Below are 14,069 nucleotides of genomic sequence, written 5' to 3'. Positions count from 1 at the left end.
AAGGCAACAGTGCTAACCACTACACCACCATGCTGCCCACCTTCTTTATCTCATCTCATTCTCATTATCTCTAGTTGCTTTATCCTGTTCTACAGGGTCGCAGGCAAGCTGGAGCCTATCCCAGCTGACTACGGGCGAAAGGCGGGGTACACCCTGGACAAGTCGCCAGGTCATCACAGGGCTGATACATAGACACAGACAACCATTCACACTCACATTCACACCTACGGTCAATTTAGAGTCACCAGTTAACCTAACCTGCATGTCTTTGGACTGTGGGGGAAACCGGAGCACCCGGAGGAAACCCACGCGGACACGGGGAGAACATGCAAACTCCACACAGAAAGGCCCTCGCCGGCCCCGGGGCTCGAACCCGGACCTTCTTGCTGTGAGGCGACAGCGCTAACCACTACACCACCGTGCCACCCCACCCTCTACATATTATCTACCTCTTTAAATCACCAATTTCATTGTCTTTCAGGACAGAGTATGGCAAAATCACTCCTCTCACATCACTCTCACGTAAAATTAATCTGACATCCATCATACCGCTCAACTACCAACCCAGGCTATCCCCCACAATGCCACCGTGCCGCCACCTTCTTTATCATTTCCCTTATATTTTTCCTCTTTTTTAAAAGTAAATTTAACCGTTTTCTTGAATGAAGAATTTTGAATCAGTACTTCAATATTTACAAGAGATTTTATGTAAATAAATAACTGCACTTTTACTTGAGTCAAGAATTTGGGGAAGTTTACCACTGATAGATCAGTTCAAGATTCCCTGCATTGTAAGTTTAGCATTTCCGGCATAACCTCAAGACATGGATTCAGTTTGTTTTGAAATTGCCACTGAGGTATGATACCATATTAGTACACCATGGCACATAAATCCCAAAAGAAAATCAAACACTAGTCGACAGTATTAAAAATACTGTCCTGTTAGCACTAGGCTGTGTTTTTACTTTAAAGGGATCCTCCAGCAGATTTATTCTCAAACTTATTTTAAATAAAAGTATTCGCAGGTTTCAAAAATCAAACTTTTATTTTCAGAGACCAAACAGTGTTTGAGAAAAATGAATTTTCTTTAAAATGCCAGATGGGCTTGATGTATGCGATGATGTCATGTAGTGGTCGCTTGGAGCAACTCAGCTGTTTATATTCCCTGTTTACATCATAGTTTTGCTAGTTTTACAAGTATTTTACTGAATTTATCAGTTTTTAAATGAATATGCTTCATTGTGTAGCATATAAATGCCACAATGATGCTAAAAAGAAAGCACAAGCTGGAACTGGACTACATTTCCGCAGCGAAAATGCCAAGTGTGCTTGATTAGCCGTGGCAAAGTGTCAGCGACAGAAACTGGATCAGACATGAGACCTCGTGCTGCAAAATCTTTTTTACATGATCTACATATAGTGTGTGGCAAAATGTGTGGAGTGTGTGCGGCCGCGTGCTCCAATATTTCAGTTTAAAATGGCTCAACTCACAGTCCAACATGGCACTTTGTGCTCTAAAATCCTTTTTTACATGAGCTACATGGTGCTGGGTAGATTAACAGAGAGACCATGTGGCATTTTTCCCCCATTCAAATGAATGGACTTTCGGGAGAAAAACTTGGTGTCATGTCAGGCTGCATGCCTCGCGCTCTAAAATCTCTGTTTTAAACCATGCCACACTCCGTTAATCTACCCAGCACCACGTAAAAATTATTTTACAGCATGAAGTGTCATGTCGCACTGCGAGTTGAGCCATTTTTAACCGAGATTTTAGAGCATGCAGGCACACACACGACACACACTTTGCCACACACTCATCTCATTATCTCTAGCCGCTTTATCCTTCTACAGGGTCGCAGGCAAGCTGGAGCCTATCCCAGCTGACTACGGGCGAAAGGCGGGGTACACCCTGGACAAGTCGCCAGGTCATCACAGGGCTGACACATAGACACAGACAACCATTCACACTCACATTCACACCTACGGTCAATTTAGAGTCACCAGTTAACCTAACCTGCATGTTTTTGGACTGTGGGGGAAACCGGAGCACCCGGAGGAAACCCACGCGGACACGGGGAGGACATGCAAACTCCACACAGAAAGGCCCTCGCCGGCCCCGGGGCTCGAACCCAGGACCTTCTTGCTGTGAGGCGACAGCGCTAACCACTACACCACCGTGCCGCCTTGCCACACACTATTTGTAAAATTCTCTGTGGAAATGTTCCAGCTTGTGCTTTCTTTTTAGCATCATTGTGGCATTTATATGCTACACAACGAGGCATACTTATTTAACCCTTTGATGCAAAACATGGGTCAAAAGTGACCCGGCTGAGTTTTTATCTTCTATATCTTTGGAATAAATTAATTCCATCATTCAGTATTCAAGGTATTCCTCAATTAACTTGTTTTTGATCATCATACATCCTTATTTTATTTTTTCCTTTCTTACTTTTTGAATAAAAACCCTTTTTTGTATCACTACCCTTCTAATGCACAACATGGGTCAAAAACGACCTGCATTCATTTTCCAGGTTATTTCATGTATGGCTGAGTGTTTCTATGATATACTTTTGAAATAAATTCATTTTGTCATTTACTTTTCCAAATATGCAGTAAATATCTTGTTTTTGTTTAGCACAAATCATCATTTTTATTTTTCCTTTCTTAAGTTATGAACAAGCACAGCTTTTGTAATTCTACATCAAGTTTACACACATGGGTCAGAACCGACCCGCATGCATTTACTACAGCGTTTGGTGGGAACTGTGAATTGTGCTTGTGTCAGACATTTCACAGCTCAGCACGGCGCCCTTTGCCCATCTAATACATGGAAGTAATGTTTTTCAATTGTTCTAACATTACCTTAGAAAAAAAATGGATTATGTTTAGGTTCCCTTGAGAGTGAGTAGATTACTTGTCAGAAAGTTACAAGTAATTACTATTAGCTACCGAGCTGTTGACATATTCTACTTTAGTTAGCTAATTTTATTGTGGTTGGCTTAGCTAACTACATAGTTAATAAATAAATAACTGGCCCCATTCACTGCTAAAGTAATTACTTGAAACAAATTATTATTATAGAATTAAGACATTTAATTTTAAATCACACTTGGATGACCCATGTGTAGTAATATAAAAGTATTTTTGTTCATAAAGTAGGAAAGAAAAAATTAAATTAATGATTTGTGGTAATTAAAAACAAGATATTTAAAGAATACTTTGAATATTCAATCATAAAATAAATTGATTTCAAAAGATAGAGCAAAGAAAAACTCAGTCAGCATGAAATAACCTGGAAAATGAATGCGGGTCATTTTTGACCCATGTTGTGCATTAGAAGGGGTGTGCATATGTTTTGCATCAAAGGGTTAAAAACTGATAAATTCGGTAAAATACTTGTAAAACCAGCAAGGCTACGATGCAAACAGAGAATATAAACAGCTGAGTTGCTCCAAGCGACCACTACCTGATGTCATCACACGCGTCAAGCCCATCTGGCATTTTAAAGAAAATTAATTTTTCTCGAACACTATTTGGTCTCTGAAAATGAAAGTTTGATTTTTGAAATCTATGGCTATTTTTACTTCAAATAATTTTGAGAATAAATCTTCTGGAGGATCCCTTTAAAGCCATTTTGCTTCTTTGAAGCCGTATGTTCAGTGTATAGTATCTTGTTAAGAGGACATTAAGCACTACATCGCTTACAGTCTGTTTCTGGCTACTGAACCTACAGAAATGGGTTACTGGAGCATTTTTCATTCTTTAACCAATCAGCCACGTATATACTCAGCAACAATAATGCAAATGTTTAAAACAGCATCTGAGATCAGTCTGTCTTCCAAGGAAATTGAAAAAAAAGAAAAAAATACTGCTATTTCATATAGTGTTCCGACTAAAAAGTGTTTTTAATCTCCAAGATGTTCAGCATCCAACACAGGTGGAGAAAAAGAGAAGCATTAAACCATATCAGTCTTAACACTAATTGCAGTTAATCTGCAGGAAGAAATGCTTTTAAAGCCTCTGGGCCGTGCATTTTAAGCTCCACTGTGACAGAGTAAATGTACATCATAGCTACATCACCAGCAACCTCAGTGCAACTTAGACATAATTGCTTTGTTGATTCAACTCGCACAAAAGACACTTCAATTACCGTTTACCCATACTGAAAACAGTTTGCTAGATCTGTAAACATTTGGGGTTCAAATAACTGCAACCCCAGAGCAACTGCACAGTTCACAACCAGCCTCAGGTCTGCTTTTACCCAAAACTTTGTGTTTAATCGTCTGACACTTAAAAGAAGTCTGCATCTAATTCTAGATACTTCATTTTCACCCAGAGTTGAGGCAGTTTCCATTAAACACACCAAGCTTCTAGAAAATTGTTCCCATAATACCTAGAAGCTGGCATTCTTCAAGATTTAAATGGAACTTTCGAAACTTTAGAAATGCATCCATGCTAGCAGTATAACACAATGCCAGTATCTCTAACTGTTTAGTGCTCCAAAGTGGGCATAGCCAAACATGTTTTTTTTTTTTTTTTTTTAAACTAAACCACACAACTTTGCCTCAAAAAAACACTGGAAACAATGGGGGAAAAGCAGGCACTCTCAGAGTGGTGTGTGAATTCTGGCTCCAACAGTTCCTCAACCTCAGCTACATCACTCCAGTTATTATTTTTCCTCATAATTCTCTCAACTAGATATGTGCACAAGACCCTTTTTTTAACCCTTTGATGCAAAACATATGCACACCCCTTCTAATGCACAACATGGGTCAAAAATGACCCGCATTCATTTTCCAGGTTATTTCATGCTGACTGAGTTTTTCTTTGCTCTATCTTTTGAAATCAATTTATTTTATGATTGAATATTCCAAGTATTCTTTAAATATCTTGTTTTTAATTGCCACAAATCATTAATTTAATTTTTTCTTTCCTACTTTATGAACAAAAATACTTTTTATATTACTACACATGGGTCATCCAAGTGTGATTTAAAATTAAATCTCATCTCATCTCATTATCTCTAGCCGCTTTATCCTTCTACAGGGTCGCAGGCAAGCTGGAGCCTATCCCAGCTGACTACGGGCGAAAGGCGGGGTACACCCTGGACAAGTCGCCAGGTCATCACAGGGCTGACACATAGACACAGACAACCATTCACACTCACATTCACACCTACGCTCAATTTAGAGTCACCAGTTAACCTAACCTGCATGTCTTTGGACTGTGGGGGAAACCGGAGCACCCGGAGGAAACCCACACGGACACGGGGAGAACATGCAAACTCCACACAGAAAGGCCCTTGCCGGCCCCGGGGCTCGAACCCAGGACCTTCTTGCTGTGAGGCGACAGCGCTAACCACTACACCACCGTGCCGCCCTTAAAATTAAATGTCTTAATATTATAATAATAATTTGTTTCAAGTAATTACTTTAGCAGTGAATGGGGCCAGTTATTTATTTATTAACTATGTAGTTAGCTAAGCCAACTACAATAAAATTAGCTAACTAAAGTAGAATATGTCAACAGCTCGGTAGCTAATAGTAATTACTTGTAACTCTCTGACAAGTAATCTACTCACTCTCAAGGGAACCTAAACATCATCCATTTTTTTCTAAGGTAATGTTAGAACAATTGAAAAACATTACTTGCATGTATTAGATGGGCAAAGGGCGCCGTGCTGAGCTGTGAAATGTCTGACACAAGCACAATTCACAGTTCCCACCAAACGCTGGAGTAAATGCATGCGGGTCGGTTCTGACCCATGTGTGTAAACTTGATGTAGAATTACAAAAGCTGTGCTTGTTCATGACTTAAGAAAGGAAAAATAAAAATGATGATTTGTGCTAAACAAAAACAAGATATTTACTGCATATTTGGAAAAGGCGGCACGGTGGTGTAGTGGTTAGCGCTGTCACCTCACAGCAAGAAGGTCCTGGGTTCGAGCCCCGTGGCCGGCGAGGGACTTTCTGTGTGGAGTTTGCATGTTCTCCCCGTGTCCGCGTGGGTTTCCTCCGGGTGCTCCGGTTTCCCCCACAGTCCAAAGACATGCAGGTTAGGTCAACCGGTGACTCTAAATTGACCGTAGGTGTGAATGTGAGTGTGAATGGTTGTCTGTGTCTATGTGTCAGCCCTGTGATGACCTGGCGACTTGTCCAGGGTGTACCCCGCCTTTTGCCCGTAGTCAGCTGGGATAGGCTCCAGCTTGCCTGCGACCCTGTAGAAGGATAAAGCGGCTAGAGATAATGAGATGAGAATGAGATATTTGGAAAAGTAAATGACAAAATGAATTTATTTCAAAAGTATATCATAGAAACACTCAGCCATACATGAAATAACCTGGAACATGAATGCAGGTCGTTTTTGACCCATGTTGTGCATTAGAAGGGTAGTGGTGCAAAAAGGGTTTTTATTCAAAAAGTAAGAAAGGAAAAATAAAATAAGGATGTATGATGATCAAAAACAAGTTAATTGAGGAATACCTTGAATACTGAATCTCATCTCATCATCTCTAGCCACTTTATCCTGTTCTCCAGGTTTGCAGGCAAGCTGGAGCCTATCCCAGCTGACTACGGGTGAAAGGCGGGGTACATCCTGGACAAGTCGCCAGGTCATCACAGGGCTGACACATAGACACAGACAACCATTCACACTCACATTCACACCTACGGTCAATTTAGAGTCACCAGTTAACCTAACCTGCATGTCTTTGGACTGTGGGGGAAACCGGAGCACCCGGAGGAAACCCACGCGGACACGGGGAGAACATGCAAACTCCACACAGAAAGGCCCTCGCCGGCCACGGGGCTCGAACCCAGACCTTCTTGCTGTGAGGCGACAGCGCTAACCACTACACCACCGTGCCGCCTGAATACTGAATGATGGAATTAATTTATTGCAAAGATATAGAAGATTAAAAACTCAGCCGGGTCACTTTTGACCCATGTTTTGCATCAAAGGGTTAAATCAATGACAGTTATAGCTACAAAATTCAGCTGGTTTTATAAAGCTATAAAATGTAAACAAACTAATAGCCTAATTTAAACCACCATGACTCTGATCAGGCATTTACTAAAGGAAGATCACAGGAACAATGTGCTTCCTATTCGAATCAGTATTTATATCTGTTTGCTGTAATTTGTTCATTCCAAATCAATGTAGTTGTATATAGTGCATGTGAGTGCTAGCTAGATATACTGCCAGGTGTTTTTTTTTTTTTTTTTTTTTTTTTAGGGCTTTTGGTAAAAATGGCCTGTTACCATTTCTATTTAAATAAAGACCTACTTAAGCATGGACAGAGCAGATGATAAATGAAGTAGCTCTTACAAGTGAAGGGTATTCACGTGTAAACACTGCATTGTGACACACTGACCCAGACCCTGAACTTTCAAGTAGTACAGGGACCTCATAAGATTAACATCTGTGTGTGTTTTAACAATGACCTCAGCAACCTATGAAACACATAATCAGAATAATCAGACTTGAGCTGGCCAACCAGGGTAGACAGGACTCCTACCTCATCTTTAGGTTCCCTGGCTGTGGCTGTCCATCGTAAATGGACACGATGTCAAAGTCCTCTTCCAGAGCGAAGGTGTGGAAGGAAAGCTGTATTCGGTTCCTTTCTCCCGTCACTATGATCCATGTGCAGTTGGCATAGTTGGGGTAACCGTGAGGAAAACCAGGGCTCTCGATGGTTCCATTCAGGCCTTGCACCAAACCACCACACGACTGACCTGAGGACAGAAACAGGGGATTATTGTCTCCGCCAAAATTCGTGTCTCGTTCTTTCATGCCACATTAAAAAATGCCATATTATTTGATCTTATAATACAACTAACACATATACTAGAAATCTAATATCTCATCTACACATATTTTTAACGGTATAAATTCTATTTATGAGAATAGGCACACAAAACCATGTCCATGTGACAGGAACTAACACAACTACCATTTTGTTTAATAGATTCAAGACAGTTTTAAACGCTTTCACATGGTTGCCTTCAAGTAAAATAACATTGTTTCATGTTGGATAAAATTAACATGGGCCTTTCTGACTTGAGGAGAGTCCAACATTTAAAAGCAAGCTTATTTTCTTTAAAAAAATTCTACATAAATCAAATATCCTTCTGCTTTAGTGACTTTTTCTAACATCAAGGCATCCTTTTATTTATTTAACGCATCATGAATATTTCAATCAGTGATTTATTCCAATAAGACATGCTTGACAGGTACACTGACCAAAAGTTAGCGGACACCTGACCAGCACACCCATATGTAGTTTTTCCCCAAACTGTTGCCACAAAGTTGGATGCATACAATTGTCTAGAATGTCTGCGTATGCTGTAGCATTACAGTTTCCTGTCACTGTAACTAAGAGGCCAAAACATGTTCCAGCATGACAATGCACCCGTGCACAAAGCAAGCTCCATGCTTTGTTGAGGTTCTAGTGGAAGAACTCGAATGTCCAGCACAGAGCTTTGACCTCAACCCCACTGAACACCTTTGGGATGAAATGGAATGCCAACTAGTTAAGTCAAGTTTTTCGTTTCCGTTTCCGGTTGAGAGTACGTCGTGCGCGTTCTGACTGCCGCTTCTCACCGGAGCTTCTTTATTTTATTTCTTTTTCTATTTTTTTTTCCTGTGTGTTTGTGTAGTTTGATGTTTGCTTGAGTGTTTTGTCCACCGGTTGTGGTGTAGCTCCGGACCTAGTTTGGGCGTCGGTTCCCTCCAGGCCTTGGTTCGCCGTGGGCGATGCCTGCGCTCCCAGCTATGGACTGCAGTGAGCTCGTTGCTCATTAACATCGTGGTTGTCCAGCGCTCTGCGCTTTAACGCTTGGCATGATGTTCCGAGCGATGTTGCTTGGTGGTGTCGCGGCGGCTGTGCAGGCGGTTTGGGACACACCAGCACTCTGCGTGGCGGAGCTTCTCTGCTCGCTTTGTGGATCCATGGCGTGGTGTTGAGCGATGTTGCTGACGGCGTCATGGCGGCGGTGCTGTAGATGTGGGACTTGTTTTCGTGCGCCTTTTGGTGGGACTGTGGCTGCTACACCACGGGAATTACATCCTGACCCCTACTTGGTGGACTTTTTATTTATTTATTTATTTATTTATTATTTATTTATTTATTTTTCTTTGTTTATAATTGTAAAGCGTCCTTGGGTTTTTTGAAAGGCGCTATATAAATTTAACTTATTATTATTATAATAATAATCTCATCTCATCTCATTATCTCTAGCCGCTTTATCCTTCTACAGGGTCACAGGCAAGCTGGAGCCTATCCCAGCTGACTACGGGCGAAAGGCGGGGTACACCCTGGACAAGTCGCCAGGTCATCACAGGGCTGACACATAGACACAGACAACCATTCACACTCACATTCACACCTACGGTCAATTTAGAGTCACCAGTTAACCTAACCTGCATGTCTTTGGACTGTGGGGGAAACCGGAGCACCCGGAGGAAACCCACGCGGACACGGGGAGAACATGCAAACTCCACACAGAAAGGCCCTCGCCGGCCCCGGGGCTCGAACCCAGGACCTTCTTGCTGTGAGGCGACAGCGCTAACCACTACACCACCGTGCCGCCCATAATAATAATAATTATTATTATTATTATCAAGTTTATTTTTATAGTGCTTTTAACAATAGACATTGTCGCAAAGCAGCTTTACAGAATTTTAGTGACTTTAAACATGAGCTAATTTTATCCCTAGTTTATCCCTAGTGTATCCCCAATGAGCAAGCCTGTGGCGATGGTGGCAAGGAAAAACTCCCTTAGACGACATTGAGGAAGAAACCTCGAGAGGAACCAGACTCAAAAGGGAACCCATCCTCATTTGGGTGTTAACAGATAGCGTGATTATAACATTTTTAACAGTTTTAACATGAAGTCTGTTTTGTTGATGTTATAAACTGTTCATTGATGGAAACTTGAGTGCAAAACTGTTCATGACAACTGCAGTCCTAAAGTTAGCAAGTCAACTGTAGTCCTCAGCCATAAAAGCATTACTGTACGTGTCCAGAGCCATTTTCCAAGTGCGACTTTCAACTGTCCATATGGGGCCGTCCTCCACAGGAGCGATATGATGAGACTCCAGCCAGACGTTAGCCTGGGAAATCCCATGCTGCTTTGCACAATCGTATATGGTCTGGTGTTAACCAGACTAGCCAGACGTAGGGCATCAGGATGGATCAGGCAGGTCTGAGGAGCAGAAGAGGTCAGCATCTCGATCTCAGGATTCACATGTAACTCAGAGGGACAGACAGAGTATGGGGGAGGAGGAAGGGAGAACTATGTGTCAGGCCTCCTCACCTGATATCAGTGCCTGACTTCACTCATATTCTGGTGGCTGAATGAGCATAAACCCACATTCCAAAACAGTGGAATGACTTCTCAGAACAGCAGAGGTTATAATAACAGCATAGTGAATCTAAATGTGCTATGGGATGTTCAACAATGTGATGCTCAGGTGTCCACAAACTTTTACCCATATATCATATGGATATTTTTATTCCGTTTCCAGTTATTCTTTTTGTCTTTACTCACAGAGAACATTTAACAAATTTTATTTCCCCCAAAATAGTCACCAAATCTTCCCTAGGCAATCATTCTGTAACTAGAATCATACCTCAATGTTGTGCTTATTCTACCATGTTAACCTGCAAACTTTATCACAGTCTCTACATAATTTGTTCTTTTATTTTTCAGTTATTGAGAAACCCAATCTTGGATCATGTTTAGACTACATTTTCAAGCATTGGGATGAAGGAAAGGCATATCTTAATGCATGGATTAAAACTTCCCCAGTTGGTAATTACCATTCAGCTAATCATAATGAAGCCCTAAAGCTGGAGGTCCTGCCCCATAACAATTAATAACACCATCCATCATTTGGCCATCCATAAAGTATTACAATACAATGTATGACATTCTACAGTTTTTTTTTAATTGATTAATTTATAGATTCAATCATGCATTACTTTATTTGTTTTCAGGTAGAAGACTGCTTTCAAATACCAAGATACAATAAGAGTATATCATAGTATATTTTTGTAAATAAAAAAAAGTAATTTCCTTGCTGTCTCATTTTCATTTCAGAACAAAAACCGAACAAAAGCAAAGTACATGGGCACAGACTTGACCAAAATCTGTAATACAAAAACAAACCCACTACCCCAAGATTCAGATTCAGACACATTTTCACAAATATGTTTTTCATCCAGAATATAATTAGAGTCATTGGAGGAAGGTTCCAAGCTTTCAATGAATAAATAATGTACAAGCCTGAAAAGGCTCTTGGGTTTTTTTGTTTTGTTTTGTTTTTAAATCTTAAACAGGTTTTATACCCCTTCCCTTTCACCCTCATCGTGGGTGAAGACTAAATCATAAACAGACTCAAACTTGGTCACATGCACATGTCTTGAGAATAGAAGCAACTCAGGCACTTCAGGCAACCAGACACTGGCATATCTCCCACACCCTGTCTCCTTTGGCATTTGTGTATGCACATATGTTTTATCTTGCACTGCCCACAGAATTCTCCCGCCATCATAACTGAGCTTATCTCTAGCACCGGGAGAGTATACAATCATAACAAACCCAATAGGTGTGTCGCACGCCTCACTGCAGTCCCATCATCAGTAATGCATTTGGCTTCATTAAAGAGGTATACAATCCTTGATGATGAGATTATACCATTGTCCTTTCAACCTCTCTGTTTTTTTCTTTCTCTCTGAATAAGGCTAAATTGTTCCAACATCAGCTAAGCACCATTAACTGAAGGTACAGGGAAAGTGTGCGCATGTAAATGCTGCCATTGATTTCAACATGAGTACATGGCTTGTGAGGAAAGCTGAATAACTACAGCTACTTTGGATTTGAAACTAAAACTGGATCGATCTGTAAGTAATTGTTATTGTTAAATCCATATGTTATTTCATAGTTTTGAAGTCATCAGTATTGTTCAACAATGTAGAAAATAGTCAAAACACAGAAAAACCTGTGAATGAGTAGGTGTGTCCAAACTTTTGACTGGTACTCTATTAGTACTGGAGGGATACTGGTGAATTGTCAACTTCACAGTAGAAATGTGGTTGGAAAAAAAAAAATCTTGACTGACTTGAAGTCCATCCATCCATTATCTGTAGCCCCTTATCCTGTGCAGGGTCGTCGGCAAGCTGGAGCCTATCCCAGCTGACTATGGGTGAGAGGCAGGGTACACCCTGGACAAGTCACCAGGTCATTGCAGGGCTGACACATAGAGACAAACAACCATTCACAGCTACGGTCAATTTAGAGCCACCAATTAACCTAACCTGCATGTCTTTGGACTGTAGGGGAAACCGGAGCACCCGGAGGAAACCCACGCAGACACGGGGAGAACATGCAAACTCCGCATAGAAAGGCCCTCCTTGGCCACTGGGTGCCTTCTTGGAACCTAGGACCTTCTTGCTGTGAGGCGACAGTGCTAACCACTACACCACTGTGCCGCCCACTTGAAGTCAAATTGTTAAAAAATAATAATAATAAATTCCTCATGGCTATGTTTAATAGTCAAATTAAGACTATTTTCAAATGCACAGTGTGATGAGAACTTAATATTGGGACTAAACAGCTGTGTGGCCAAACGAAAACCACTTGTTATTGAGGTTAATCAGAAAAAAAATGCTTGAATTTGCTACGGAGCATAAAGATTGGACTCCAGAACAATGGATAGAGGTCATGTGGTCTGATGAGTCCAGAGTTACCCTACACCAGAGCGATGGGTGTGTCAGGGTAAGAAGGGATGCTCATGAAGCGATGCATAGATTATGCATAGTGGCTACTGTACAAGCCTCTGGAGACAGTGTTATTATCTGGGGTTACTTCAGTTGATCAGGTCGAGGATCAGCAACATTATGTGGCAATAAAATTAAGGCAGCTGATGACCTGAATGTACTGAATGACCAGGTTATCCCATCAATGGATTTTTTTCTTCCCTGATGGCACAGGCATATTCCAGGATGACAGAATGCCAAGATTCCTCAGGCTCAAATTGTCAAAGAGTGGTTCAGGAAGCATGAGGAATCATTTTCACACATGAATTGGCCACCACAGAGTCCTGACCTTAACCCTATTGAAAGTCTTTGGGATGTGCTGGAGAAGACTTTACAGAGTGGTTCAACCCTCCCATCATCAAGACAAGATCTTGGCGAAAAACTAATGCAGCTCTGCAGGGAAATCAATGTTGCGACACAGTATAAGGTTGTCAAAACAATGCCACAGTGAATGTGCACCGTAATCAAAGCTAATGGTGGTTCAATGAAATATTAGTGTGTGTGACTGTTTTTTGGCCAGAAATTTTGTATACACTATTGGGGACGGGGCAGCACGGTGGTGTAGTGGTTAGCGCTGTTGCCTCACAGTAAGAAGGTCCGGGTTCGAGCCCCGTGGCCGGCGAGGGCCTTTCTGTGTGGAGTTTGCATGTTCTCCCCGTGTCCGCGTAGGTTTCCTCCGGGTGCTCCGGTTTCCCCCACAGTCCAAAGACATGCAGGTTAGGTTAACTGGTGACTCTAAATTGAGCGTAGGTGTGAATGTGAGTGTGAATGGTTGTCTGTGTCTATGTGTCAGCCCTGTGATGACCTGGCGACTTGTCCAGGGTGTACCCCGCCTTTCGCCCGTAGTCAGCTGGGATAGGCTCCAGCTTGCCTGCGACCCTGTAGAACAGGATAAAGCGGCTAGAGATAATGAGATGAGATGAGACTATTGGGGACACCTGTACACCTGCTTATTTATCTAATTGGCCAGTCATGTTGCAGCCACACAATGTATAAAATCATGCAGATATCGGTCAAATCTGAAACTAATCTTCACATCAAACTTCGGAATGGGGGGGGGAGTATCTCAGTAATTGACCATTGCATGGTTGTTGGTGCCAGTCGGAATATTTCAGGACCTGGGATTTTTACTCAAAACAGTCCCTAGTGTTAACACAGTATGGTGCAAAACAAACAAATAAACAAACAAACAAACAAAAAAATCCAGTGAGCAGTAGCTCTGAGAAAGGGAACACCTTGGTGATGAAAG

The 14,069-nt window shown here is 41.5% G+C and overlaps 1 protein-coding gene across 1 annotated transcript in view; it reads right to left on the bottom strand.

The window, feature by feature from the left end:
* Window positions 1-7,791, bottom strand: part of csmd1a (CUB and Sushi multiple domains 1a) — an 800,422-nt gene extending 792,631 nt beyond the window's left edge. Inside the window, exon 1 of the mRNA XM_060924925.1 lies at window positions 7,517-7,791. Within this exon, the coding sequence (XP_060780908.1) occupies window positions 7,517-7,791 (275 nt within the window). The remainder of the gene's footprint in view (window positions 1-7,516) is intronic.
* Between the last annotated feature and the right edge of the window lie 6,278 nt (window positions 7,792-14,069).

The sequence above is a fragment of the Neoarius graeffei genome, chromosome 7 (genome assembly GCF_027579695.1).
Source record: "Neoarius graeffei isolate fNeoGra1 chromosome 7, fNeoGra1.pri, whole genome shotgun sequence".
Taxonomy (NCBI): Eukaryota; Metazoa; Chordata; class Actinopteri; order Siluriformes; family Ariidae; genus Neoarius; species Neoarius graeffei.
This window is presented reverse-complemented; position numbering and strand designations above follow the sequence as displayed.